Below are 24,905 nucleotides of genomic sequence, written 5' to 3'. Positions count from 1 at the left end.
CTGTTGTGTTGAACCAAAGGGTTTTTGAATAGTGTTTTGTCTGTTGCACTCTAGAACCCTGTCCCATGACTTGTTTTATACTACTTTGTGTTGGAGAAGTACCTGGCCTATTTTGGTCATGATTTTTTTGTTTTTTTAAGAACTAGTTAAACAAATAATTTTCCTCATGGTACACTTGATTTAACACTTTATTAGTGAGGACAAACTGGTTGCACCTTTCCCCATCATGAAACACATTATTCTGGCAATGTCTTCTCAAGCAAAGTGACAAGAAACACATCTTTAAAATTTAGTTGTCACACTACTACAACTGTTGGATGATTTAGAGAACAGCTTTCAGTCCATTTCCAGTTTTACTTTAGGCCAAATTTATCACTCATTATTTCAGGTGTCACATTTACACAAATACTAAATACAGGTAACCAACTTCACAACACAGGCAACATCATGTTTGATCAAATACAGATATTTCTGTTTACTTAAATAACACATCAGTCCACAGGGTATGCTGATCTTAGAGTGAATTATTTCAGAAATTTAAAAAAATTGCACAATTGATTCCAATGAAAATTAGGATCACACAGACATTCTTGCCATTTGATAACAATGGCAGGGGGAAATAAAAATAAAGGAGCATGCTAATCCAGAATAAGCCATCAAGAACTGAAATTCTAAACAGTGACTGCAAATTGTTTGACAGTCACTCTTTTGATTTTTAGTTGACAAAGGACTTTTTTTTTTTTTTTAAATGGCTATTTAAAACACCAAACACATGGCTTCTCAGTAAAGTGAATGTGGATATATTGTACTGTAATGAGTATAGTCTTAAACAGCAGACATACGTACTACTACTGCAAGTACTACTACCACCTAGAATCCAGATCAAACTATGATGAGACACATTTTCATAATGTTGAATTTTAAAAGAAAAGCAAGATAACAAGATTTCGAAATAGGACAGGGGCAGTGCCTCTCTGTATGGAGTTTGCATGTTCTCTCGCGTATTTACGTGGTGAATTGGTTACCGGTACTCTAAATTGGCAATAGGTATGAATGAGAGTTTGATTGGTTGTTTGTCTTTGTAAGTTGCCCTACCATGAGCTGCCTTCTTGTCCAACGTGACCACATAAAAACTGGTAGAAAATTAATCAATCTAAGATAAAAGGACATAGATTTTTCTGACAATAAATTAACAAACAGTTAGTACCATTCACAAGCATTACAAAAACTGATTTATAACTCACAATAATAATTTCACAATTGATCACTAGAGGGTGAAAGAAGACTGTACTTGGTATCATGCATTCCAACATAAAAATGAGGAAGGGCTTGTCACTCATCAAAACGGCCCTCCAGGATGCTCTCAAACGAGAAGGGAATAAACTTGAAGCCCTGCCCTGCATAGAACTTGTTCTGGAACTCCACCCTGAAAACATAGACAAAAACGGAAAGGCTCTGATGAGGACTATGCAGGCTTGAAGACAACCCTTCATTTCTATGCAGTTTTGTTTGCTTTTATAAAAGAATCACAAACAAGAAAGTGAATTATTACAAAATTGATTTTGTGATAACTGATTTAAAAAAATCTTGGAATACATTGAAAAACTTGCTTGAGAGTATATCTCAGCCCATTGACACACTCCAGATAAATTGTGAACAATACAGTGTAGTAAGTATATAGTGCAATTTTAATTTGGAAGGACTTCAGTTCGTGAAACTTTTTAGTGTTGCCTTTAATGTATTATAGGCCAAGTAACTCAGATGAGAAGGATTAAGGTTCTAGGAGATACCCAAGAGCAAAAATGAAATTCTCCCACACAACAGTGGAATGTTTTGACTATTGGCCTTCGGGGCTGGACAAAATGTTGACTGAGAGATATATGGATGTATGATTTTAACAGATATATTATCTACAGTGGGGCAAAAAAGTATTTAGTCAGTCACCAATTGTGCAAGTTCTCCCACTTAAAAAGATGAGAGAGGCCAGTAATTCATCATAGGTATACCTCAACTATGAGAGACAAAATGGGGGGAAAGAATCCAGGAAATCACATTGTAGGATTTTTAATGAATTAATTGGTAAATTCCTCAGTAAAATAAGTATTTGGTCACCTACAAACAAGCAAGATTTCTGGCTCTCACAGACCTGTAACTTCTTCTTTAAGAGGCTCCTCTGTCCTCCACTTGTTACCTGTATTAATGTTTGAACCTGTTTGTTTAACACTATGGCCAAGACCAAAGAGCTGTCAAAGGACACCAGAAACAAAATTGTAGACCTGCACCAGGCTGGGAAGACTGAATCTGCAATAGGTAAGCAGCTTGGTGTGAAGAAATCAACTGTGGGAGCAATTATTAGAAAATGGAAGACATACAAGACCACTGATAATCTCCCTCGATCTGGGGCTCCACGCAAGATCTCACCCCGTGGGGTCAAAATGATCACAAGAACGGTGAGCAAAAATCCCAGAACCACACGGGGGGACCTAGTGAATGACCTGCAGAGAGCTGGGACCAAAGAAACAAAGGCTACCATCAGTAACACACTACACCGCCAGGGACTCAAATCCTGCAGTGCCAGACGTGTCCCCCTGCTTAAGCCAGTACATGTCCAGGCCCGTCTGAAGTTTGCTAGAGAGCATTCGGATGATCCAGAAGAGGATTGGGAGAATGTCATATGGTCAGATGAAACCAAAATAGAACTTTTTGGAAAAAACTCAACTTGTCGTGTTTGGAGGAGAAAGAATGCTGAGTTGCATCCAAAGAACACCATACCTACTGTGAAGCATGGGGGTGGAAACATCATGCTTTGGGGCTGTTTTTCGGCAAAGGGACCAGGACAACTGATCCTTGTAAAGGAAAGAATGAATGGGGCCATGTATCGTGAGATTTTGAGTGAAAATCTCCTTCCATCAGCAAGGGCATTCCAAAACATCACTGCTCTAGAGGAGATCTGCATGGAGGAATGGGCCAAAATACCAGCAACAGTGTGTGAAAGCCTTGTGAAGACTTACAGAAAACGTTTGACCTCTGTCATTGCCAACAAAGGGTCTATAACAAAGTATTGAGATGAACTTTTGTTATTGACCAAATACTTATTTTCCACCATAATTTGCAAATAAATTCTTTAAAAATCAGACAATGTGATTTTCTGGATTTTCTTTTCTCATTTTGTCTCTCATAGTTGAAGTGTACCTATGATGAAAATTACAGGCCTCTCTCATCTTTTTAAGTGGGAGAACTTGCACAATTGGTGACTGACTAAATACTTTTTTGCCCCACTGTATGTCCTTGTGTGAACAGGAAAGTGAGGTTCTGGTATCTAAAGGTGTATTAATAAGTAAAGAACAGCATGTACACTACATCCCAGTAATGTTTGACACACAAACACTGTTCCCAGGTGTTGAAGCCAGTTCCTGTTGAAACTACAAATTTGTGTCCTTTTAAACACTATATGTCTAATGAACAAAAATGTGATCTGCTGGCCAAAATTGTAAAACAAAATAGACAAAACAATTAAAAACCTAAAAGATGTCACTGCTAACAAGTATAATGTGAAATTAGCTGATGGTACACAAGAATTTCAATTATCTACAGAGAACACGGATCTAATATATTTGGCTTTCCAGTAGGTCAGTGTAATCACAGTAGGGTAGAGGTTGTACTAGGAGGCGATGGAACTGGATGTTCTGGGGTTATCTGGAGTTCTCAATACAGAAAAAAATACACTTAGGAATGTTTTTTTCAGACATCCAGCTGTAGCATTTGCAGTCTTGGACTTACTACTGAGTCCATGTATTTGTTATGGTATCTTTGAGTCTTGTTCACGAGTGAGATGCAAATGGAAAGAAATTGAAAAATGATTTGCTGGCATTAATCTTATTTTCATATATATATTTAACTGATAATACATTAACTGCAATGATGAGATACAGTATTTTAGCTTTCTATGTTTGTTTGTACCTTCCTCTGACTTGATTTCGACAAATGACTCTTCTGTTCATGACATGATTGAAGGTATAAATGTGTGTGTAACAAACCAGTGTAGACGTAAAGCATGTAGAAATGCTGACAACCCTTCCATTATCAGCAGGATGGCAACGGTAAGTCCAGCAAAGGCTGAGAAGATAATGGAAAGGCCAAAGAACCCACCACCACTTCGCGAGGACAGACCAAGGTGCATCACCATAGACCATAGAACTTCAGACAACTCTACATGCAATAGGAACAACAAAATAAGGGTTTATATTAGTAGAATTTCCAAAATCATATGACAACATATTTGAAACTCTCATTCTCTCCCTGTCGATTTCTCTCCATGCACACTTAAACTTACGTGCATGAGCCAGGCTGAGGGCCCAGAGTCGCAGGTAAGAAGCTGTATTAGAGATGCATCCAAGACAGTACTCAATGGTGTGGATGGCCTGGTGGACTGCTACATCACCAAAGTTAAACTGTGAGAGAACAAAATGCACATGATTATATTGATATAGTGCTGCATTTGTTATACTACTAGCAGATGTGTGATAATAATATAATATCTTCTGTAGATGCTGTAGTTTTACATGTTCATTCATTGTGTCACTGGGCCCTTACAGGAGCAACTGGTTGCTGTGACAGCAATCTGTACTCCGTAGCTGAACTAGAAATCTCAAGTCACAAACTCTCCTGAATCCTGTTGCTGCTACTAGGTTGATTTCCTTTTTACCCACCAATGAGAACTCCGATAAAAAGATAGAATGACGTGAAAAAAACTAAGAAAGGAAAAAGCACAATTTTTTCCCTCCAGGAGACTCACCTATCACAATTAGATTATAAACCTAAAAAATCTGGCTACAGGAACGTGTGCCATAATACATTTAAAGATGGGTGTAGAAGACAAGTAGCAATACCAATATGAAATAAAGCCCAATTTCATCTTGAGATGGAATTTAAGGACAAATAAGTGAGATACACTGTATTAAAATGAAGACTAGAGAAGGAGCCAGAAACATTAATAACAGGTATGAACCTCTGAAAAATGAAAAACATTTTCCAATTCCCTTTCTGATGTGATAGCAGCAAAAAGTATTTTAATGAGTGGGCAGATTTAAAAGTTATTAGTTAATACAATCAGCTTCAAAAAGAATAAAAAAACAATTAGACACTACACTAAAAGGGTTGGATGGGAGCATCATAGAATTCATAATGAGAAGTTAAGGGAATTGGACTGGGAATATAAAATTATATAACAAAAATAAAATGAAAAACACCCTGCTGCACAAAATTAATAAGTATTTTAAACTGGTCTATCAAGAAACACGTTCAAAAGTTACAAAAATACTGGCAAAAGTATACAAAATGAACCAGCAATTGGTAGCATAATGAGCTCCTCATACAGATGAGTTAATACTACTGAGTTAGTAGTTGGTAACTACTCTGGAACATATTGACTTAAAATAATAACATTATTTAACATATATTGGACTTAAAATAATACAGAAACAAGGTGGAGTTGTGTTAAATGAAGCCATGAATACATTAAAAATTAAAACATTACAGGGGACTGATGAGTACCCAGCAGAGTGATATAAACTGTTTGTGGAAGAGTTTTTGCCATTGTTCCTTGCCTATTTTAGTTTAACCATTTATAAAATAATTTAAAAAAAACCTCCATTCTGGTTCATCATGTTACAGACCAATTTCTACATTAAATGTGCACATTAAATCATTCCTTGTCCCCAAAAGTAGTCTAAAAACATAAAGTTATCAAGTATTTTCTGTGATTGTTCCTAAACTCTAGAATGAGCTGCCATCAGTAAAAAGAACACCCCCCACCTTCCTTACTTTTAAATCGCATCTTAAATCACATCTGCTCAACAATCATTCTGTGGGCCAGTGTGTGTAACCACAGAGAGCTTAGGCCCACCTGCCTGTTAATATAAGCCACCAATGTGGCGTTGCCTGTCCGCAGCCCTAGTGGCATGGGCGGGCCTTGTGGGGGTAGTCAACTGTGTCCTCTCTGGATTATTTCATTTGAGTTTTGTTTCATTTTTACCTTGCAGTGACTGACTCTCTATTATTCCTATCTCAATTTGTCAACCAATCCAACCAACGAATGAAGGCAAGATGTTAGGGGGGGGTCACTGAGTCACCGTCGTGGTGTTGTGGGTATCCAGAATTACTGCAGTGCCATCCTCTCCTATGCTAATTATAATCATTGAGGTAATGGAGTAAACATTCATGATAAGATGAAACATTCATGCCTGGATGGTTAGCTATGGCAGCGAGGCTCCCTAGGAGCAGTACCTAGCTGGAAGAGTGTTTTGATTAAACTTTATTCAATCATGACAAAAACAATTATAAGATTAAATATATCAAGTACAGAAAAAAGTGTAAATGGGGTGGAAAATAGCACATTGCATTATGTTCGGTTAGTTGTTGGGTTGGCTTAGTTGGGTTCAGCATTGTGCTAATGTTTCCTTTTTCCATTGTTCTTGTTTGTATTTGGACGAATAAAACATTCCTGAAAGTATCCGAAATTGTTTCTGTTTACAGGGGCTATGACACAGTTGGCAAATGAAAATAAGACACACTGTAATGGCAAAATGAATGGCTCTAGACTAGATATATATTTTGTGACCAAAAGCAAAACAGCAAACTTGGTTTCACATCGGATAAATGTACTCAAGACCTTTTTTTGTATGATTGGCCTACAGCTTTATACACACTGTACTGTAAAATAATAGCAGTGGAAAAAAAGAATAAAACTTAAAATATTTATGAAAACGTTTAATATCATACATGATAAACATTGGGAACCATGCACATTCTTTTCCAAATTAAGAAAAAGAAGAATAGAAGAAAACAGAATATTTGGCTGCTTGAAATAATAGCAGTATATGCCTTTTTCATTACAAAATTAAATGATTAGTTTATGAACTGAAAAATGCTCGAAGACTTAGCTTTTCTGATTCGCTGTACTAATATTTAGTTGCAGAACCTGTTTCTGAGAACTGCTTGACATTTGTGTTGTAAAGAGTCGACCAACTTCTGGACAGAACAAATTAACTACTTTCCAGAATTCATTTTGTTTTGTCTCAGAAAAAGCATTTTTTATACATACAGTATATCACATCTTTGTCCCACATATTTTAAATTGGTTTAAGGTCTTGTTGTCTGGAACCAAGATGCTGCTCACTTACTCGTGTGTTTGGGCTCATTGTTTTGTTGAAAATCCCATTACAATTTCCTCTTTAGATTAATGCAACCCTTTCAATTATTTTTACGTATTCAAATGAATAATCTCTGTTATTGAAAAAACAATAGAATGGGCAAGGAAAAAAAACACAGATCATGATTTTGTTTTACACCGGGATCCATGGTCTTCACAGTCCACTGTGGCTAGAATTCAAACCTGAGGCTAAGGCAATATGTTATTTGAAAAATTGTAATCTGTCCAGCAAAATTTTCAACATTATTTATATTTTCAACATTAGGCTTTTGCAGGGGCTTCTTACTGATGATAGCTTCATCTTCATATAGGGTTTTTCTACTCAGAGGACACTATAAAACTTTTTTGATGACTTGGGAGCAGATTCTCTCAGTCTTTGCTATGATAATATTATTTTTGAACACAACAGTATTTGTTATTTCAGATATTGCAACTGAACATGCTATTCACAAAGATAAAGATGAATACAACACTTGAACTACCAGCCTCCAGGACTGTAGCTCTCCCATCTGAAATTCTTCCTCTATATCAGTGGTTGTCAAATTTCTTTTGAACAAATGCCCCAATATCCCCTTTCAACTACTTCCTTCACCCCCCCGTATTTCAACCACCAGCTGTTTTGAAAAACACTAATTAAATATTGGTCTGCACCATCTTAGCTATCTGAGAATCAAATCAGATTAGTGTAAAATTATTTTTCACCACACTGCAGATGGTTTTACCACTTTTATGCAGTTGTTTTTCCTCTAGTTCCTCAAGTTCTTTAGTTCAGTTGCCACTTGTTTATCAAAGTACATATATTCAACAATAATAATATATACTATATTATATATTGTACACTAAAGTTGGGAGAGGATTTAAGAATTGTTAATATGTATCTACACTATGTGTGTAACAAAGCTTTAACAAGACAAACATCAATATATCTCATCCACTCACACGCCTCTGAAACACAACCCAGATTGAGGTTCAACATAAAAACAAGACACCAGAACCACGACATCCAATCATGCTTAAAAAATAACTTCTTACCGGTTCTTCCTCTGCATGCTTAAAAAGAAACAAAAGTTTAAGTTAGCTGCAGAATTAAACACAGAACTTAAAATATTCTTTCGTTAGTCTTTTGAAAACATCTGCAAATCTTTTTTTTTTTTTTTTGTTACAGCTGACAAAATTTTAAAGACTTGATGATGAAGATGATTATGACCGGTGACCAGTATAACACCATTCAGTAAACCAGAACAGTTTATATAATTCTGGGATTCCCACCAGTTAATTTAGAACTGCTGAAGCCTCTTGGATATACAGTGAAATATATTCAAAAAATTAAAGAAAGTTGAATTTTCTTTAGCTCATTAAATTTTGGGGACGCTTCGAATTCCTATGGGACTTTGCCCTATTATCTTCCAAAGATCAAAGGCAAAGCCTTTAAACATTAAGTAACCTACTAGGTTATGTAACCTATTGTATCACTACTGCCTATAATACTATATTATGGGTGAAAGTCACAATATGTGGGGAAATTACTGGCTTTAAGTGACAGATCATAGTTTTTGCACTTTTGGCTTAAACTGCGAACATAGTGTATTAAATTCTTTGTATTAGATTTCTTACAAGGAATACCACAGTTGGAGTAGATCATATGTAAAACATTTTATTTTGTTGATTCACATTCCAGTTACGTAACAAGAAATGATAAGCACATTTATGATATTGAAAGTCGAGCCTTTTAAAGATAGGTTTGACTGAGCACAGCAACGCTAACTGGTAATTTGTTAACTTAAGTGCACATTGCAGTCACTGTTCTATGAATTGCATTATTATTTCGAGAGGCAATAAAGGTGCAAGCATGGACTTACTTCTTCTCCTTCCTCTGAGTGCTGAGAGAGCTGGTCGTGGTCCATTATGCCAGCCTCATCCTCTGTGGGCCCGTTGCCCACCCGCACCCCGCCGAACTTCTGGGTGCCCTGTTGGGTGAGTCCGGTGCATGATGAGGACACACCTGTTTGCTTTAATGACTGCTCTAGATTCTCTGCAGGGGTTTCTTCCCTCTTCTGGGACTAGATACAAAAGCCACAAGAGCTATGTCTAGCTTAAAGCAATTTTTACCTTTCTAACATTTTGCACAGCACAAAAGATTTGAACACAAACAACTCCACACCCCTCAAAAATCCCACATGCTTCCCCCTGCCTGACCTCTGACCCTCCTTCCCTGAGGGATGTGGTATTAAACTGAAGCAGCATGAGTGAAACAGATCAATGGAGTCAGATTCATAGGTGCAGGTAAGTGAGAAACAGTGATTAACTAAAATTGCAGTGGTGCGCAAATTGCGGTAGCGGTAGGCAACTGGAAGAGTCCGACTTCTATCAGAAACATGTGAGAATTAAATATTAATGAGTGTTATATCTGGTCAATTTCTTAAGCTTATTAGAAGCATTTTGTTTATGAAACAAAAGTGTATAAATGCGAAAAAGGTAAGAATTGATTTAGAGCAAGCCTAACCCCTGGGCCACACATCCTGCTATGCATGCAGTTCTTGAATTCATGAAGATAAAAGGTGTATTTGCAACTAGTAATTGATGGGCTGCACAAATTAAGAGAGAAGCCGGTGAAGTTTAAATATTAAAACCATTGCCAATAGTTGTATGTTGCCGTTGAGAGGGAGGAAATACCTTCTGTAAGTACAGTAGCCCATAAATCTTTACTTTTGAGTTGGTGACTGATAGAGCCTTCTATAGCTATCAACGCATTGTATCCATTCATTTTCAATGGACAATGCATCTGTGATTAAAATTTCAAAATGTAGCATCACTTAGGAGATCAAGATGTGACACAGCTATGTTGCAACTGAGATGCACACAAAAAGGTAGGATATGTGGCCATGGGGTTGGGGTCAACAAATGGTCCTTTATGTTCCAAAGTTTTTGTAAAGCAGGGCACCCAGCACAGCACATTATTTTTAATAATCAATATTATTATGTTAAAAAATATTACTAAGAAAAAAAACCCTCATTGGTTGCACTTAAATGTCAATAAACTGTCATTGTCTTATTATTAAAATTGTAGGATTAAAAAGGAGAAAACACTTAAAGTGTAATTTTTAAAAATGTGGATTTTATTTATCTTTCTTTTGAGGTTTAGTTCATGTCTAAATTTTGTTCTTATGCAGTTCAGAGCTTGTTAAATGAAAATAAACTGAACTTAAATAATGTTGAATAAGACAATTTTTTATTTTGTTGGCAGAATTTGGCATTTACAATATTAGTATGTGTTAATAGGGCGCTTGGATGTTTATATACGGCACATAAATCATGTTGTGGCAACTAAATTACAGTGGGACCTCTACTTACGAAATTAATTCGTTCCAGAAGTTGTTTCGTAACCTGAAAATTACGTAAGTAGAGATGCGTTTTCCATGTAAATGCCCTAATCCGTTCCAAGCCGCCAAAAATTCGGACATAATTTTTTTAATAAATCATAAAAATGCATCAAAACATGTAACAAATATAAATAACAAATACATGTTACAATTAGATTACCGCACAATAAATGTAGGAATTCAGTGCAACGCTTCTCCAGGAACAAAATGAACTTTATTACAGGCTAATCTTACATTAGCCATCATTACTAGCAGCGAACGTTAACACTTGTGGTAACACCGCCATCTAATGGACAAACATACGAAACCCACAATAAATAAAAGTTAAACGAAGGCAACGCTGGGATACACACAAACTTGTACAGATTGACGTCCCTCCTAGCCAATGGGATGACAGGAAGATGCTAGGCGATAGCCAATGGCAGAGCAGCTACAAGCATGTTTGCGTTCGCTAAACTCCGCGAGCTGCGAGTAGCAGCGTATTTTTGCCTTTCGTATCCTGAAATTTCTTTCGTAACAAGAGGAAATATTTTCCCGTTGAGAAGTTTTGTTTCTGAAAATTTCGCATGTAGAGAAATTCGTAAGTAGAGGTCCCACTGTATCACCTAAGTGTTTTAATACCTGCAGACCTCTAGTAGATAAGGCCCTAAGTGTTATTGTGAATTAATATTCAATAATACTGCATTATGATGGATATGCACCGAGTGAAATCAAGAGCCAAAGATTCCTAGCTGAAATTAATTCAGAGGTTCTTGGCAAATGGCTTAAACTTTGAGGTTTAAGGCTACCAATGAGGGCAATGAGACAAAGTATGAACTTTAAATATAACTAGAGAAGGGAAAAAGCAGACAATGAACTGTTAGGGTGCCCTGATAACACTTTTATCCAGAACAGTATTTCCAGACATTTTAGTGATATCAAAAATAAGCAACACAAACAATACAATGTTTACATAAATTACTCTTTAAAATTGAAAATTTACCCAAAAATAAGAGTTAAGTACACAATTTTATTTTTCCCTTCTATATCACAACTGACTTAACAATAGTTTGAAACAGTTAAGCCTTTAATATAGTGGCTTTAGTGTAAAAAAAAAAAAAAATGCAAATACATTTTCAAGGGCTCAAAAACATTAAATACTAATCCTAAATACCAAGTACTGGGACAAAGATTCCTTGCATTAATGACTGCATCATCTATTTTCCAAGATCATATAGGTTTGTTCCATGAGTTCAGTATGGGCAAGCTGATGCAACATTCTAGAAACACTGCAGCTTTGGCCCACTCATCACAATTTGGCTCTTGTTACAAGAGCATAAGACTCAAATCCACACGCTTGTCCATTTTTCCTGCTTCTAACAAATAAACCTTGTTCATATATATTGCCTAATACATCTCCATGGATCTAAGGCTTTTTTTTAAATGGAGAATCATCAAAATGGGAGTTGCTTGTGTGTGAGCTGAGGAAATGTCATGTAACAATGGTTCCATCACTTTTGACAAAATTGCTGTAGATTAATCATCTTTCTTTGATCACAATATTATTTTTTGTTTTAACTGTAAATAAATTTTACAGAACTGTTAAAACTATTTTAAAAGTCTATTCTTAGGTGAATGAAAGGTGCCACTGCATTTGCAGCTGCTGAATATCAGTTAAACACCTAAAAACAAGTCTTGATAACTAATTTGAAGCATGAAATGAATTTGAGCCCCTGGAAATGGAGGGAAACAAAACATTTTTGGAGAAACCCCTTAATTATTTTAAATCAACTGTGATTGTGTATGTGTTAAAAAGGAGAAAAAAAAAAGCCCATATTGTAATTTTAAGTTCAGTTTAAATTGATATTTCACTTGTTGTACTATGATTGTAAGTAGTTATGAGAGTCACATACCAGGTGTTTTTTCCAAAGGTTCTGGCGATGAAGCATCATAGTTTTCACAATCAGCATACAGGGTACACATGCAAGTGCAATCAGCACCAATAATATCTGGATACCCATCTAAAGATTCAAAAATAGAGGATTAAAATGTTGTAAATATGAAACATAAATTTACTTCATTAGGATAATTGATAAGAATTTGTTTTTGTTTTCTTGATGGTTTTATGACTTTCGGGGGCCCGAGGATGGTGCTGAGGTCTATCCCAGCTACATATGGCCGAAGGCAGGTCTACCCCTGAATGAGTCGCCATCTCATCACAAGGCCCTATGTGAGCATTTTTGGGAGTTTGGTACCTTGCTCAAGGGTACCTTGGTAGTGCTCTGAAGGTGTGTAGGTATCTGCCCCCTATTACCAGAGAACCCTTCTCAGCCCAGACAACCCCTATAGATTTAGCTCTCACCACCCACAATCATAACTGTGTCATTTTAAAAAGCAACTTATCCTTTTGCTCAATCAATGGTCTAAATGGAAAGCTGTCTATGCTTTTTTGTTTTTATCAATCCCCCCATGGTCACCATCTTTAGCCTCATTGTACAAGTTATTGACAGCTCCAGCCTAATAGTTAAAAAGATGTCAGATTTATGTCAGGATTAGTATGTCAGTCGCTTATTACATAGCTATTCCTCTCTTCTTACACTGCTTATTTATGTTGCCACTAATGAATTTGCTAAAATCATTTTCTCCCAAACTAAAGTCTGCCCAACATAATTTGCAAAACACATGGTGCTCATGAAGAGAAAGGGGTAATTGTGACAGCAAGCAAAATGAAATTTTGATGCATACTTCTTCTTTTTGGTTGAGTCCCATTTAGTTTGTTAACAGTTCTGCCATTAGGTTGGACACATGACATGTAGGGCGGGGGCGTTTGGGTTGGGTATCCAGGTGCACACATAACACAAATAACTCATACCACATTGAAATTGGGGGAAAAATGGGACAAATTAGAAAATTTGGAACACGAGGGGTTAAAGTATGGCAAGTATGGGTTTTAAGCCAATGGGTCAGTGCAGTGATGGCCATTCTGTGAGCGGCACCCAATGAAGTATATCCTAACGTTCTTGTCAAAATGTCATTGTCATTTCACTTAAATTTGGCTTACATAAACTGCATACACAGTAAAGAATCAATTTAAATTGGATCCATACCAACTTGTAAATGAGCAAAGATATTTATTAAAGCAATTTTTACTGTATAGCTCGAGTGTCACGGTCTGCTCATCTGTAATCAATGCAATCCACAATCCAAGAGTTAGTCTCTACCAGACTCTCCGTACCTCATGTCTAACTTTCCAGCGCTATTATTCGGATCAAATTCTTGTTCTCAACCCTGCCTGCTCTTGACCTGCCTAATCTTTCCCGGTAAATTATTCTGTTTTCCATTCACCTGGTCCTTGTCTGCCTGAATACTTCTCCTCTGGACTGTTTTCACCTTTGGTTTTCTAAGTAAGGATTATTGTACTGTGGAACCCTAACAGTCGTTTTTATTCATTCGAAATCTACTTCGACTGGCTGAGGTGGTCCAGGTTGCTGTACATTCTGCATTGCAAACATTGTTAAACACTGCAGTTTCAACCATGGACACTGAAAATGGATAACTACATAATTTTCATTATAATTTTCCTGATATGTTGTCACCTTTGTAGACATTGTAAGACCTTCAATAATAAAAATGTCAATAATGACACTTTTGAAACCTTGGAATCATGGCATAGCAATAATCTAATCATACTCCAAAGGCCTACAAAAATTCTCAAGTCACTACAATCTAAAATTGTATAAATGTGATGAAATATGAAGTTGAGAAATGAAAAAGTTGAAGATTTTAAAGACGGCACCTGTCCTGGGTAGAGGGCCTTGTTAGTGGGGTCATTGTAGTTGAAGAGACACATGTTGATAAAGTGGATTAGCAGGCTGGGGGCATCCTTTGAGCTGTAGGCATTGTAGGATGTCCACTTATAAAACACTAGTAGAACAAGGTAGCCAAAAAGGCTTGCCATGAAAACAATCTCAGGAATAAAGCCCAGGAAGATGTTTAGTGGCTTTTTAAAATACCTAAAACAGAGAGAAATTAGTCAGAAATACGTATACATGCATGCACACACACACACACACCCACACACAAACTACAACTTACAGGTGGTTAAAGAGGCTAAGAGACACTCCAAATAACATGTGGATGACACCCAAGATAACGGACATCTTCATCTTGAACGAGTTCAGGAAGGTCAGCTTGTTTGTGGCAACATTCCATATCTGCAACAGTGAAAGTGAACAGTGAATATCTTTCATTATTTCAATTTCAGTTGATTGAATATTTACATTTTGCTAAAATTTAATTAAATAGCAAAAAATACAAGATACTCCCACAAGTTATTTTAATAGTTTTGACAGAAAATTAGTTAAGGCAGAGAGACAGACATGATGTACAGTGAATATAATCTTAATCACATGCTCCGCAAGAATCAAGAAATTTGTTCTCGCTTGTGCTTTGATATGGACATGGTTAACAAGGAAAAGCAGAAATGCTGTTCATTCCCCTGGCACAAGGACTGAGAAGGAACAGACAATTTAAGAGAACAATAATCGGAAAATAATCAGAAATTTCCCAAATTTCGTGGAAGTCATATAAAAACCTCTGTCACAAAAGGTAACAAAAGACGTTGCACAATGCCGAAGATTTTCTTGTGAATTATGACATGTTCTGACAAGAAAAACAAAAAAGTTTGTTCTCGCCACCTTGGGAAAACATGCAAACTTCTCGGTTCTGGAGTCTATAGCTGCCATAAAACTAGCATTACTCTACAAACTGCCACATATATTTTTCTGCTGTAATTAAAGTACATGCTTTTACCGGGTCAATTCCCAGTGGATACGGCCCATTGAAGACTCCAGGAATTGCTGGGTCTAACTGCAAAACTGCATTCCCATCAAGTGTCTCAAACCTAGGATGAACATATGAGCAGTAAATGTATACTCTGCACAGTATAGGAGAACATAGTTTTAAATGCTAAATAACATGATACAGAGAATGGCATGCAATAATCCAAAATAATCCAATAATAAATGTCATGACATTATTTGCACAGGTTTTTACACTTGTGCATCTGCAGATTTTAATATATTTTGATCCAATCTAATCTAATTTAAAGGAAACACTGACTAACATATCACACTGACTGAGTCAGGGAAGATTCTTGACTTACGTCCAGTTGGCTCCTTTGGGACCAAACATAGGCCTGACGCTCCATCCAGAGCCAAACATATTAAGGGATTTAGAAAAGCAGTCATTGTAAATTATTCCAGTGTAGACAGAGAAGATCCCCATCAGGAGTATGATGTAGCGCCCGGCAAATACCATGTTGAACATCTATAAAGAAACAAAATTGTCAAACAACAATGATAAGTTTGTCTTTAACTTGCATGGCATTCCACCCTGGACAACTAGCTATAATAGAGCAAGTTAAGTCAATGTAAAAAGTGCAAGACCTGGCAAGATGTACACTAACCTCATTGTCACTTTTCTGGGCAAGGAGACGACTCTCTCGGATGACCAGGTAGAGAGCACCACATGTCATCAGAAGACCATGTCCCATGTCACCAAACATCACAGCAAACAGGAAGGGGAATGTAATGATTGTATATGGAGCTGTAACAGGCACCATCACACAAGTTTTCAGGTCAGTTTAATGTCTAAAGTTAAAAAGATTGTGCAGTTTGACATGTAACATGAACAATAACATACTTTAAAGCATACCATCATATGTAGTACATGTTAAATTACAGTTGATGATTAAGTTTTAAATTGAACATTATGAAACAACTATTAATATATCAAAGTGGCAACATCATAATACTAAACAGAAAAAATATTTCTAAATAGAATGAGTCAGTTCCATCCCCTTGCTTTTAAATGCAGCTTGGTCAAAAAGAAGGGGATGGGGAGTTTGGGTTGATATGTTAGATACAGTACTTGCTATAGTTTGAATTTTAAAAGTATCAATGGTTAGCACTGTTGCCTCATAGCAAGAAAGTTCTTGGTTTAAATACCCTGGGGCACCAGGGGTCCTTCTTTGCTGAGTTTGCATATTCTGCCTGTGCCTGGATTGTTTCTCTCCGGGTAGTCCTGCTTCCAAAGAGGTGTATTTCAGGGTTAGGTCAATTGGCAACTCTAAATTGTATTTAGGAGTGAAAGGTTGTTTGTTTTTCTATGTTGGGCCCATTATGAGCTTGTAAATTGTCTATGGTGTAGCCTTCACGACCCCACAAGGGGAAAGCAAGAGAAAATGGATGGGTGTAGTATTGGTGGTAATAGAAGAATTGGTATTCTTATTACTATCATTATAACATGCATTATAAGAAGATGTAATGACCTGGATTTATTTCCCGGTAGCTTCCAATACCATAAGCATCAACAATGTTCTGGAAGCCTGATGTAAACTTGTTGGTTTTGTTGAAAGTAGGTGGTGTTTGTTTGGTCTGCATCCTGTTAAGTATGGATGGCACTGTTGAGCCGCTCCTCTCCTGTCCAATTAAGACCATAATAATTAGTCACTTGGTGTATTGATGAATAAAGTGCGTTGAACATAGTACCAACATAGTACAGAAATTTCAAGACATGTCAAATTAAAAGACAATTATTACATCTAGAAAAGTTTTTAAATTTATACTCTTGGGGAGAACTATTAATTAATCTGGGAGGCAATTTCTTTCTCAAAGTAAGCAAAACCATGCAAGGTGGAGTTCAGACATTAAGTCAAGAATGTACACACAATGATGAATAGTCCTTCCACCATGCCATGAGTAACTATATATGAATGTACATGTTATCTGAATTCAAGATACAACAATGTCCTGAGGCAACCCATGATAGAACGTTGAAGGGAAAATATAATGAACTGCAGGTCAAATTAAAAAATTGCAAAAACAAATTAACAAAATGCAAAGAAAAGCACAAAATAAAAACAAAGAACTTACTGTGCCTCTGCGCAGTGCAAACTGTATGGAGTCCAGGTCTGAGACAGGACACCAGACTTCTGCAATCAGACACTTCTGGGTCACATCAATGTTGCAGAGGTTGAGTGTGTGGTAGATTGCCTTCATCTTCCTCACTTTGATAAACCAAACTCGCATTGTCTTGGAGGCAGCCTGCAGCACCCGCTGACGATGATCCTCTGTTTGGTTCAACACCTGCAAGAACAGTGTTAGCTTGCTTATTTTAAAATTCACCTTCTATCCTCCCCTAACTTTTTTTGTCTTGATGGTTATATCATCTTTTTGGTCATATATACCGGTAATATTTATAATATTTCTATATAATATAGATATTATATTTCACTGTCCCCAGCAGAATGTTCTGGGTTCAAAGGGACTTTTGTATGTTGAATTTGTATCTTCTGCCCATGTGGGTACCTATGGTGCAAGTAGGTAAAATACATTCATACACACACAAATAATGAGCAGATTGTAGAACAAGGAAGGATGGAAGTTGTATTCAAGGAAGACAACTCTGATCTCACTCTCTCCATCATGTGCCCTGATTCTGTAACCAGAAACATAGTTTATAATGTGCCGCCTCAATTAACAATTCTTTCACTGAGACTAATCCTCGACTACAAGATGAGCAAAGGCAGACAAACTTATTTGAAGGTATTTTTATTGACAGTAGTAAAGGTTTTGGAGGTAAGTCAAACTATGTGGAGAAATGAGCTGCATGACAGAGGACTGCACTCCCCAAGTACTATTTCTAAATTCTAATTTACATAATTTTGTAGTTAAATAATTTAGCTATATATGTATTGACAATATGCAGTGGCAAGATGGTGCTACAAAACAAATATTATCTGGCTCACCCCTACTAAAGAAAAGGTTTCTGCAGGAAAATAGATAGTACATGCAAACTGAGTGAACGGCTCTATTGGAGTACAATTATGTATTGTGCACAGTTGGCAGTCTCAGAGAAGAACAAACTGCTCCAGCAGATTTTTTCCACTCCTAATAAGGGCAAACCTTGGGTCAACCACAACACAAGAGTACAAAGAAGGATTGATCAAACAACTCACAAAGATGGAAGAGAAAACTATGCAAATGTATCCAGAGTTCAGCAACTTCTTCCCAGTTCAAAACTTGTCTATTCTCATTTTTTATTTATTATTTCTTAAATGTTAAAATGCATTCAATAAACAGTGACTGACACCAATATCTTTATTTCTCCAAATATTTTTGACAAAATTATTTTTCTTGCAACTGTTACTTGAATTTCTTATGATGATGAGTATGCTGAAATTGTAGTTCTATTTATTTTTATCTTTATTAGTGTTCCTGCAATTGTTTTAGAAAGAGTTCACATAATAAATGGGAACTGTAACAAAAATTCTTAAAAATTTTTACTTATCACAAAGCAAATCTATAAACAGAAAAATCATTAGATAATATATTAGATTTTAAGAAAAACAGCTAGAATAGAATTAGAAAAGGAACTGAAATGAGGACAAATACTTTACCCAAACCAATGTGGCAATCTAATTAGTGGGCAGATCTTACTGTGGTAATAAAAGAAATTACCATCTGCAGGTCATCAATGCGACTATTTACTCCAGCCAGCATCTCCTTCCTTTCCTGTGGGGTCTCAGGACACGGGTATAAGGATGCTCGAAACCTGGAGAAATAAAAACAATTAACTAGCAACATACAACATTCAGTTCTTGTTTTTTTCATAAAAGCATATTTTTCAATTTTTCATCTCAATACATCTTTTTAATTAGGTTCTATATGATTGACATACAGCAAATAGATCCACCTGTCCATCTACCACGTTATCCCTTATCCCAGCAGATAGTTTTGTGCGTGTGTGTGTGTGTGTGTGTGTTGGGCAGATACTCAAATAGAATAAAAACTCAACTAAATATCACTGTATAAATATCACATAAGGTTCTGGGTTTAAAGGGACTTTTCTGGTGGCATTTGTATCCTTGCCCGTGGGGAGTTTTTCCCAGGTACTTCAACTTTCCCCCACAGTGCATAAACGTGTCTTTGGGAGGTGAATTGGACAATCTAAATGTGAAGGTATGATTGGCCTACATTGAGCTAAATTAAGCTCCCCCATTCTGTGAAAAGGGGTAGAAGGAGGAATGGCATAATTTTGTCAATCTGAGTAATTTAAATAAAAAACAAGGAAAAAACAACACATAGGTTCCTTTTGACTGTAAATGTTTCCCCAAGACATTTCAACTGAATAACACCAAGCACTGACCCTTCACATATCTTTTTCACCCTGTTCTTCAATTGGTCGCCTTGGAAAAAGATTATGAAGACTGATTTGTGAACTTGATCTCCCTGTTGGAAAAGAGAATTTCTTTAAAAACCTACATTGGCACCCATGCACGTGGATTAATGTGAATATCTAACCGTTGTAGGGTCCTCCAGAGGGTCCTCAATTTCTGCTTTCCTTAAGAAAACATTACCCCGACACACTCTCCATAGCATTCTCTCAAATGTTGGAATCCTCTCCCTGCTGATCACACCTGCAACGAACCTGCACAACAAAGTAGGAAACACAAAAGAAAAACACAGAACTATTAAAATAAAATAGAAGAAAATATTTATAATTGTATGTATATTCATCCAATGTGTTTGTACATCTGCAAAAGTCTTGCAAACATGAACCTAGAAGCACCCTGTAGAGGGATCTCTAAGAATATGTGGTGGATGGAGTCTTATTAATGGCTATACTACAGTTCCTGGATAGAATTACTAGGAACAGCCAGGTGGGGAGGTGGGGACAGGTTCATGGTTTTTGTCTCTACTTTTTGCAGCTGATTCTGTCATTTTGGTTTCATTGAATATTGAACTGCAGCTCTAGCTGGACAGTTTGTAGCTCAATGTGAATTGGCTGGGATGATCGGTGTTTAGAGTTCAAGTATCGCTTGTTCAGGAGTGACGTTAAAATGGATTGCGAGATTGAGACAGACTGAGGAAGCATCTGCAGTACTGCAGCAGTTCATTGTGCTCAAGAGAGAACTGGGTCAGAAGCCAAGGCTCTCTGTTTATGTCAGTCTCTGATCCAGCCATCATTATCATGAGCCCTAGGAAAGTAACAAAAGGACAGGATTGTGAATGCCGATGGCAGAATTTAGTATACTAAGCAAATATTTATATGTACATAAATACTATTTGTGCGATTTTGTTCATCAGAGAAAATCAATATATTATGTATAATTGATGTGATTTCATTTTTGAGTGATTCTAATTGTATCACTACATTTGCTGGAAAAAGAAATGCATTTAAAAAATAGACATTTTTAAAGAGACTACAAATTTCTTTTTAATGACTCATCATGGTTTACCCCAGTCTAAGCGGGGCCCCACGCCCTGCCTCATTGCCTTCCATCAGGGCTGATGACTCCTCCAGCAGGTTGGGATCCTCCATCTGTCAGATATGAAAACCTCTGTTACAAACCTTTACTTTAACCCTTTTCCTGATATGTATATCAGAGATGATCAAACCTCATCAAAGAATTGTTGTGTTCGACGAAGGATGTGCTTTAGCTCTGTAAGCTCAAGGAAGTTCTTCTTCAGGGCTTCCTGATTGGTGTTGATTTCTTTCAATTCATTCTCCAGCTTCTCAAATGTGGCCTGCCACCCAAGAGATTTGTTGTTTACTATTCAATTATGCATCTGCATTTAAAAAGTTTGGGCATTTGTCAACAAGTGTGCACACTAGATGGAGTGCAAAAAAAAAAAAAAAAATCAATCTTTATTTATATAGCGTCTTATACAATCAAAATTGTTTCAAGGCGCTTTCCAGAATCCCAGGGCCTGACCCCAGACAAGCAACAGTGGCAAGGAAAAACTCCCCTTTAACAGGAAGAAACCTTGAGCAGGACCAGGCTCATGTAGGGGGACCCTCCTGCTGATGGCCGGCTGGGTAAAGAGAGAGGAGAGGAGGGAGGACAGGTAGAGGATAGAATAGGTAGGAGAGGAGAGGGGTAGAGGAGAGGAGAGGTAGAGTGAAGGGGAGGTAGAGGAGAGGAGAAGGAGGAGGAGGGGAGAGAGGAGAGGAAAGAAGAGGAGAGGGAGAGGAGAGGAGAGGAGAGGAGAGGAGAGGAGAGGAGAGGAGAGGAGAGGAGAGGGAGAGGAGAGGCACAGAGCACAGAAACACACACAAAAAATATACACAATCGCTTCAACGGGGCCGGCGGTCATTATGCAGCTCCGATGGCAGTGATACCTGCAAATAGATAGAGGGGGGGGGGGGGGGGGAGAAGCAGAAAAACTACACAAGAATCAGCATAACTAGTCTGCTTGATGAGGAGAGGAAAGGAGAGGAAAGGAGAGGAAACCATGACCCAGTGGAGTGACAGAGGCCTGTCAGGTGATCATGTTTCCGGACCCCGGCAGCCTTGGCCTATAACAGCATAGCTAGAATGTGACCTAATGATTAGACGACCCCCTAAGTATGATAATTTGTCTGTCTATGATAGTAACTGGAACTACTGAATTAGTAACAGTAAGCTTTTTCAAAGAGGTAGGTTTTGAGTCTGATCTTAAAAGTAGCGATGGAGTCAGCCTCCCGTACCTGGACAGGGAGCTGGTTCCAAAGCAGGGGGGCCTGGTAGCTAAATGCTCGGCCCCCCATTCTACTCCTAGAAACTCTGGGAACCACAAGTAGACCAGCATTCTGAGAGCGGAGCGGTCTATTGGGCTGATAGGGTATCACTAGCTCCTCCAGGTAGGATGGAGCTAGGCCTCTGAGGACCTTGTAGGTCAGAAGAAGGGTTTTAAAAGTTATTCTAAATTTAACGGGCAGCCAATGAAGCGACGCCAGTACAGGACTTATGTGATCTCTTTTGTCAATACCTGTCAGAACTCTGGCTGCAGCATTTTGGATCAACTGGAGGCTTCTTAAAGAGTTGTTTGGACACCCTGATAATAAAGAATTACAGTAGTCCAGCCTGGAAGTAACAAATGCATGGACTAACTTTTCAGCATCAGGCTGCATCAGTAGCTTCCTGATCTTTGAGATGTTCCTCAAATGAAAAGTGCAGATGCTTGTTCAAGCAGATGTTTGAGGTTCTGACAGTGCAATATTATTTCTCCTGAAGACACAGATACTTTTACTGTTGCTGGGTGAACACCTTACAAAACTCTGCCTCCTCTGCTCAAGTCTTCTTTTGTCCATTTCATGACCATTCTTGGACATAACCTTATTGTGACCATATGAATTCATATGTCTTGGGGCTGTGGCTTTACCTGTCAAAGTGAATTACTGAAAGGCAATATAGTCATACAAAAAGGTAGCATTTGCCAACTCTCAGTGGCAAAAATGCTTCTTCCCTCTTTAGATCAGAATCCATATGTTCATTTTGATTCTGGTCTAGGCTCTGGCTGGGGGGCACACAAATAAAACTTATCATCCAGTTACGCCTGCAGCTTTGCTCATTTCCAATCAAGTCATTGTGTATGCAGCACTAAATCACGCCCTCTTTGCAAAATTGTTTTACACTGCTTTCACACTGAAAATTAACACGTTGATGCAGGATTTTCTAATGCAGGTCAACATGTCTTTGCTTGACATTTGGGCATTTTCACATTGCCAGCAGTCACGGGTCTGATCCTCCCGTTTAGAGGTGCACAGCTTTTTTAGTCCTCCCTCTCATACGTCATCACGTCAACATCATCATCATTACATCTTTGTGTGTGCCGGAACATGATGCCACAAGCATGAATGATGTTAGCTGGTCAATGGTCAGCTTTGTTGTTTCATCCTTTGCAATTCTGGCACTTTTACAAAGTTTAAAAGCTAAGCACAGATTGAACACTGTCTGAGCATTACTGCAAAGTTGTAACTTTCGCAGAAATTTTACAATTTTGTCCTTTTTTTTGTTCCAGTGATACGGTTACTAAGTGAAGGAGTAATTCCCGTCGTATTTGCTTAAATTTTTTTTCCTGAAAATAAATTTTTGTTCGCAAATAATGTGTCTGTGTGTCTTAAATTCCATTTTTTGTTCTAAGTCAGTTCTATGTTTCGGCACCTGGAGAGCTGGAGATGCTCAGGAGTTTTAGCCCTTGCTAAGTGGCTGTATGGCTACTCATTTGCAAAATGTATAAGGTCACTCACTGCATCTCAGCCTGGTAATTCTGTGGCAATACTAACAACACAGTGCCTGACATTTGCCACCAAATTTCTTCTTCTCTGCAGAAGCTGAGCAGTTCACAGACCTCCTGATTTTGCCAATGTGCTGCCATAATTTTAAAAAATCGCGCTTAAGTGCTTCCATAAAAGATCGGTTAGCTACACATTTGATTTTTTTGACTGAAAAAATGGGGCAAAATTCTTTGACCTATTTTCCAAGCTCTGCCTCAGAGAACACAGCAGCCTTTTGTTCCTGATTACAGGTTTTGCCTCGTAGATTTTGCCTTTTGGGTTTCCTGATTCTACATCTGCCTGGTGCAGCATTAATCACTCCTGTCATCCCACCGCTGAGAGGAATGTTCTCAGACCTTCTGACAAATTCAAAGTTTTGCTTCATGCAACCTACAGGCTCCATTACTCCCCTCCAGTCCTCAGCACCATTGACCTGCTTTCTGCCTACTCAACCTGTTTGTTGCCAACCTGCTAGCTGTTATCTCTGCTGAGTTCTGGAAAAATGCTGTGCCTTTATTCCCTTTATTGACATAGCAATAACTTTATAGTTTACAGTTAAAGGCTGTCCTCCACATGTTGGTTCCTAGAGCCAACACAAACTTGGGTAGAAAAGCCTTTAGATATGCTGCTCCATGGTCATGGAATGAGTTAAAGAAGGATCTGAGGCTACCTGAACTGATCACTTTGGGGGAATTTCGGTCCATTTTAAAGGATCGCCAGACGGCTTCTTTTGGGCATTGTACCTGTTTTTAAATTGTCTTATTATTGAAACGATTTAAATTATATTGAACTATCAGGTGTTCTAGCATTTTATCGTTGTTGTATGTATAGATTTAACTTTAACTCATGGCCCGGTCGCTCTTGAAAAAGAGATTTTAATCTCAATGAGTCTTTTACCTGGTTAAAAAAAGGATTCAGTGAATAGAATGACCAATTAAAAGTGCTCCAGACTACATATAAACACACTCTTACTATTGTGCAAGTCTTGAATTGAAGCTACCTTGCCCATTGGCCTACTATGTACTTCAACAGTAACAGTAAGAGTAGTAGATTACCTCTAGATCAATCATGTCCCGGGGAAAAGGCACCTCCGGGTTTTCTCCGGTGTCCACCGTCGGGATGTTGGCTTTCTTGATTTCCTTTTCTACAAATCCTGTTCAACAGAAATATATCACAATATATGTATTTCTGCAGTGCAGTAAAACCAATTTTATTTAATTTTTGGGGAGGAG

General features: G+C 37.7%; 1 protein-coding gene across 2 annotated transcripts in view; it reads right to left on the bottom strand.

Moving 5' to 3' along the window:
- Positions 1-170: 170 nt before the first annotated feature.
- The window catches only part of LOC101064814 (V-type proton ATPase 116 kDa subunit a-like), a 32,918-nt gene continuing 8,183 nt past the window's right edge, over positions 171-24,905 (bottom strand). The window contains exons 4-22 of one of the 2 annotated variants that reach the window (XM_011619242.2): positions 24,729-24,826; positions 21,033-21,161; positions 20,873-20,955; positions 19,935-20,061; positions 19,780-19,862; positions 19,092-19,185; positions 17,505-17,717; positions 16,901-17,051; positions 16,037-16,176; positions 15,734-15,897; positions 15,382-15,472; positions 14,665-14,783; positions 14,366-14,582; positions 12,483-12,590; positions 9,070-9,270; positions 8,243-8,260; positions 4,334-4,451; positions 4,038-4,209; positions 171-1,426 (exon numbers count right to left, since the gene is read on the bottom strand). In XM_011619242.2, coding sequence (XP_011617544.1) covers positions 1,333-1,426; positions 4,038-4,209; positions 4,334-4,451; positions 8,243-8,260; positions 9,070-9,270; positions 12,483-12,590; positions 14,366-14,582; positions 14,665-14,783; positions 15,382-15,472; positions 15,734-15,897; positions 16,037-16,176; positions 16,901-17,051; positions 17,505-17,717; positions 19,092-19,185; positions 19,780-19,862; positions 19,935-20,061; positions 20,873-20,955; positions 21,033-21,161; positions 24,729-24,826 — 2,420 coding nt within the window. In that variant the 3' untranslated portion in view covers positions 171-1,332. The remainder of the gene's footprint in view (positions 1,427-4,037; positions 4,210-4,333; positions 4,452-8,242; positions 8,261-9,069; positions 9,271-12,482; positions 12,591-14,365; positions 14,583-14,664; positions 14,784-15,381; positions 15,473-15,733; positions 15,898-16,036; positions 16,177-16,900; positions 17,052-17,504; positions 17,718-19,091; positions 19,186-19,779; positions 19,863-19,934; positions 20,062-20,872; positions 20,956-21,032; positions 21,162-24,728; positions 24,827-24,905) is intronic. The other variant, XM_003977976.3, reaches the window with a different exon arrangement.

The sequence above is a fragment of the Takifugu rubripes genome, chromosome 1, assembly GCF_901000725.2.
Source record: "Takifugu rubripes chromosome 1, fTakRub1.2, whole genome shotgun sequence".
NCBI lineage: Eukaryota > Metazoa > Chordata > Actinopteri > Tetraodontiformes > Tetraodontidae > Takifugu > Takifugu rubripes.
This window is presented reverse-complemented; position numbering and strand designations above follow the sequence as displayed.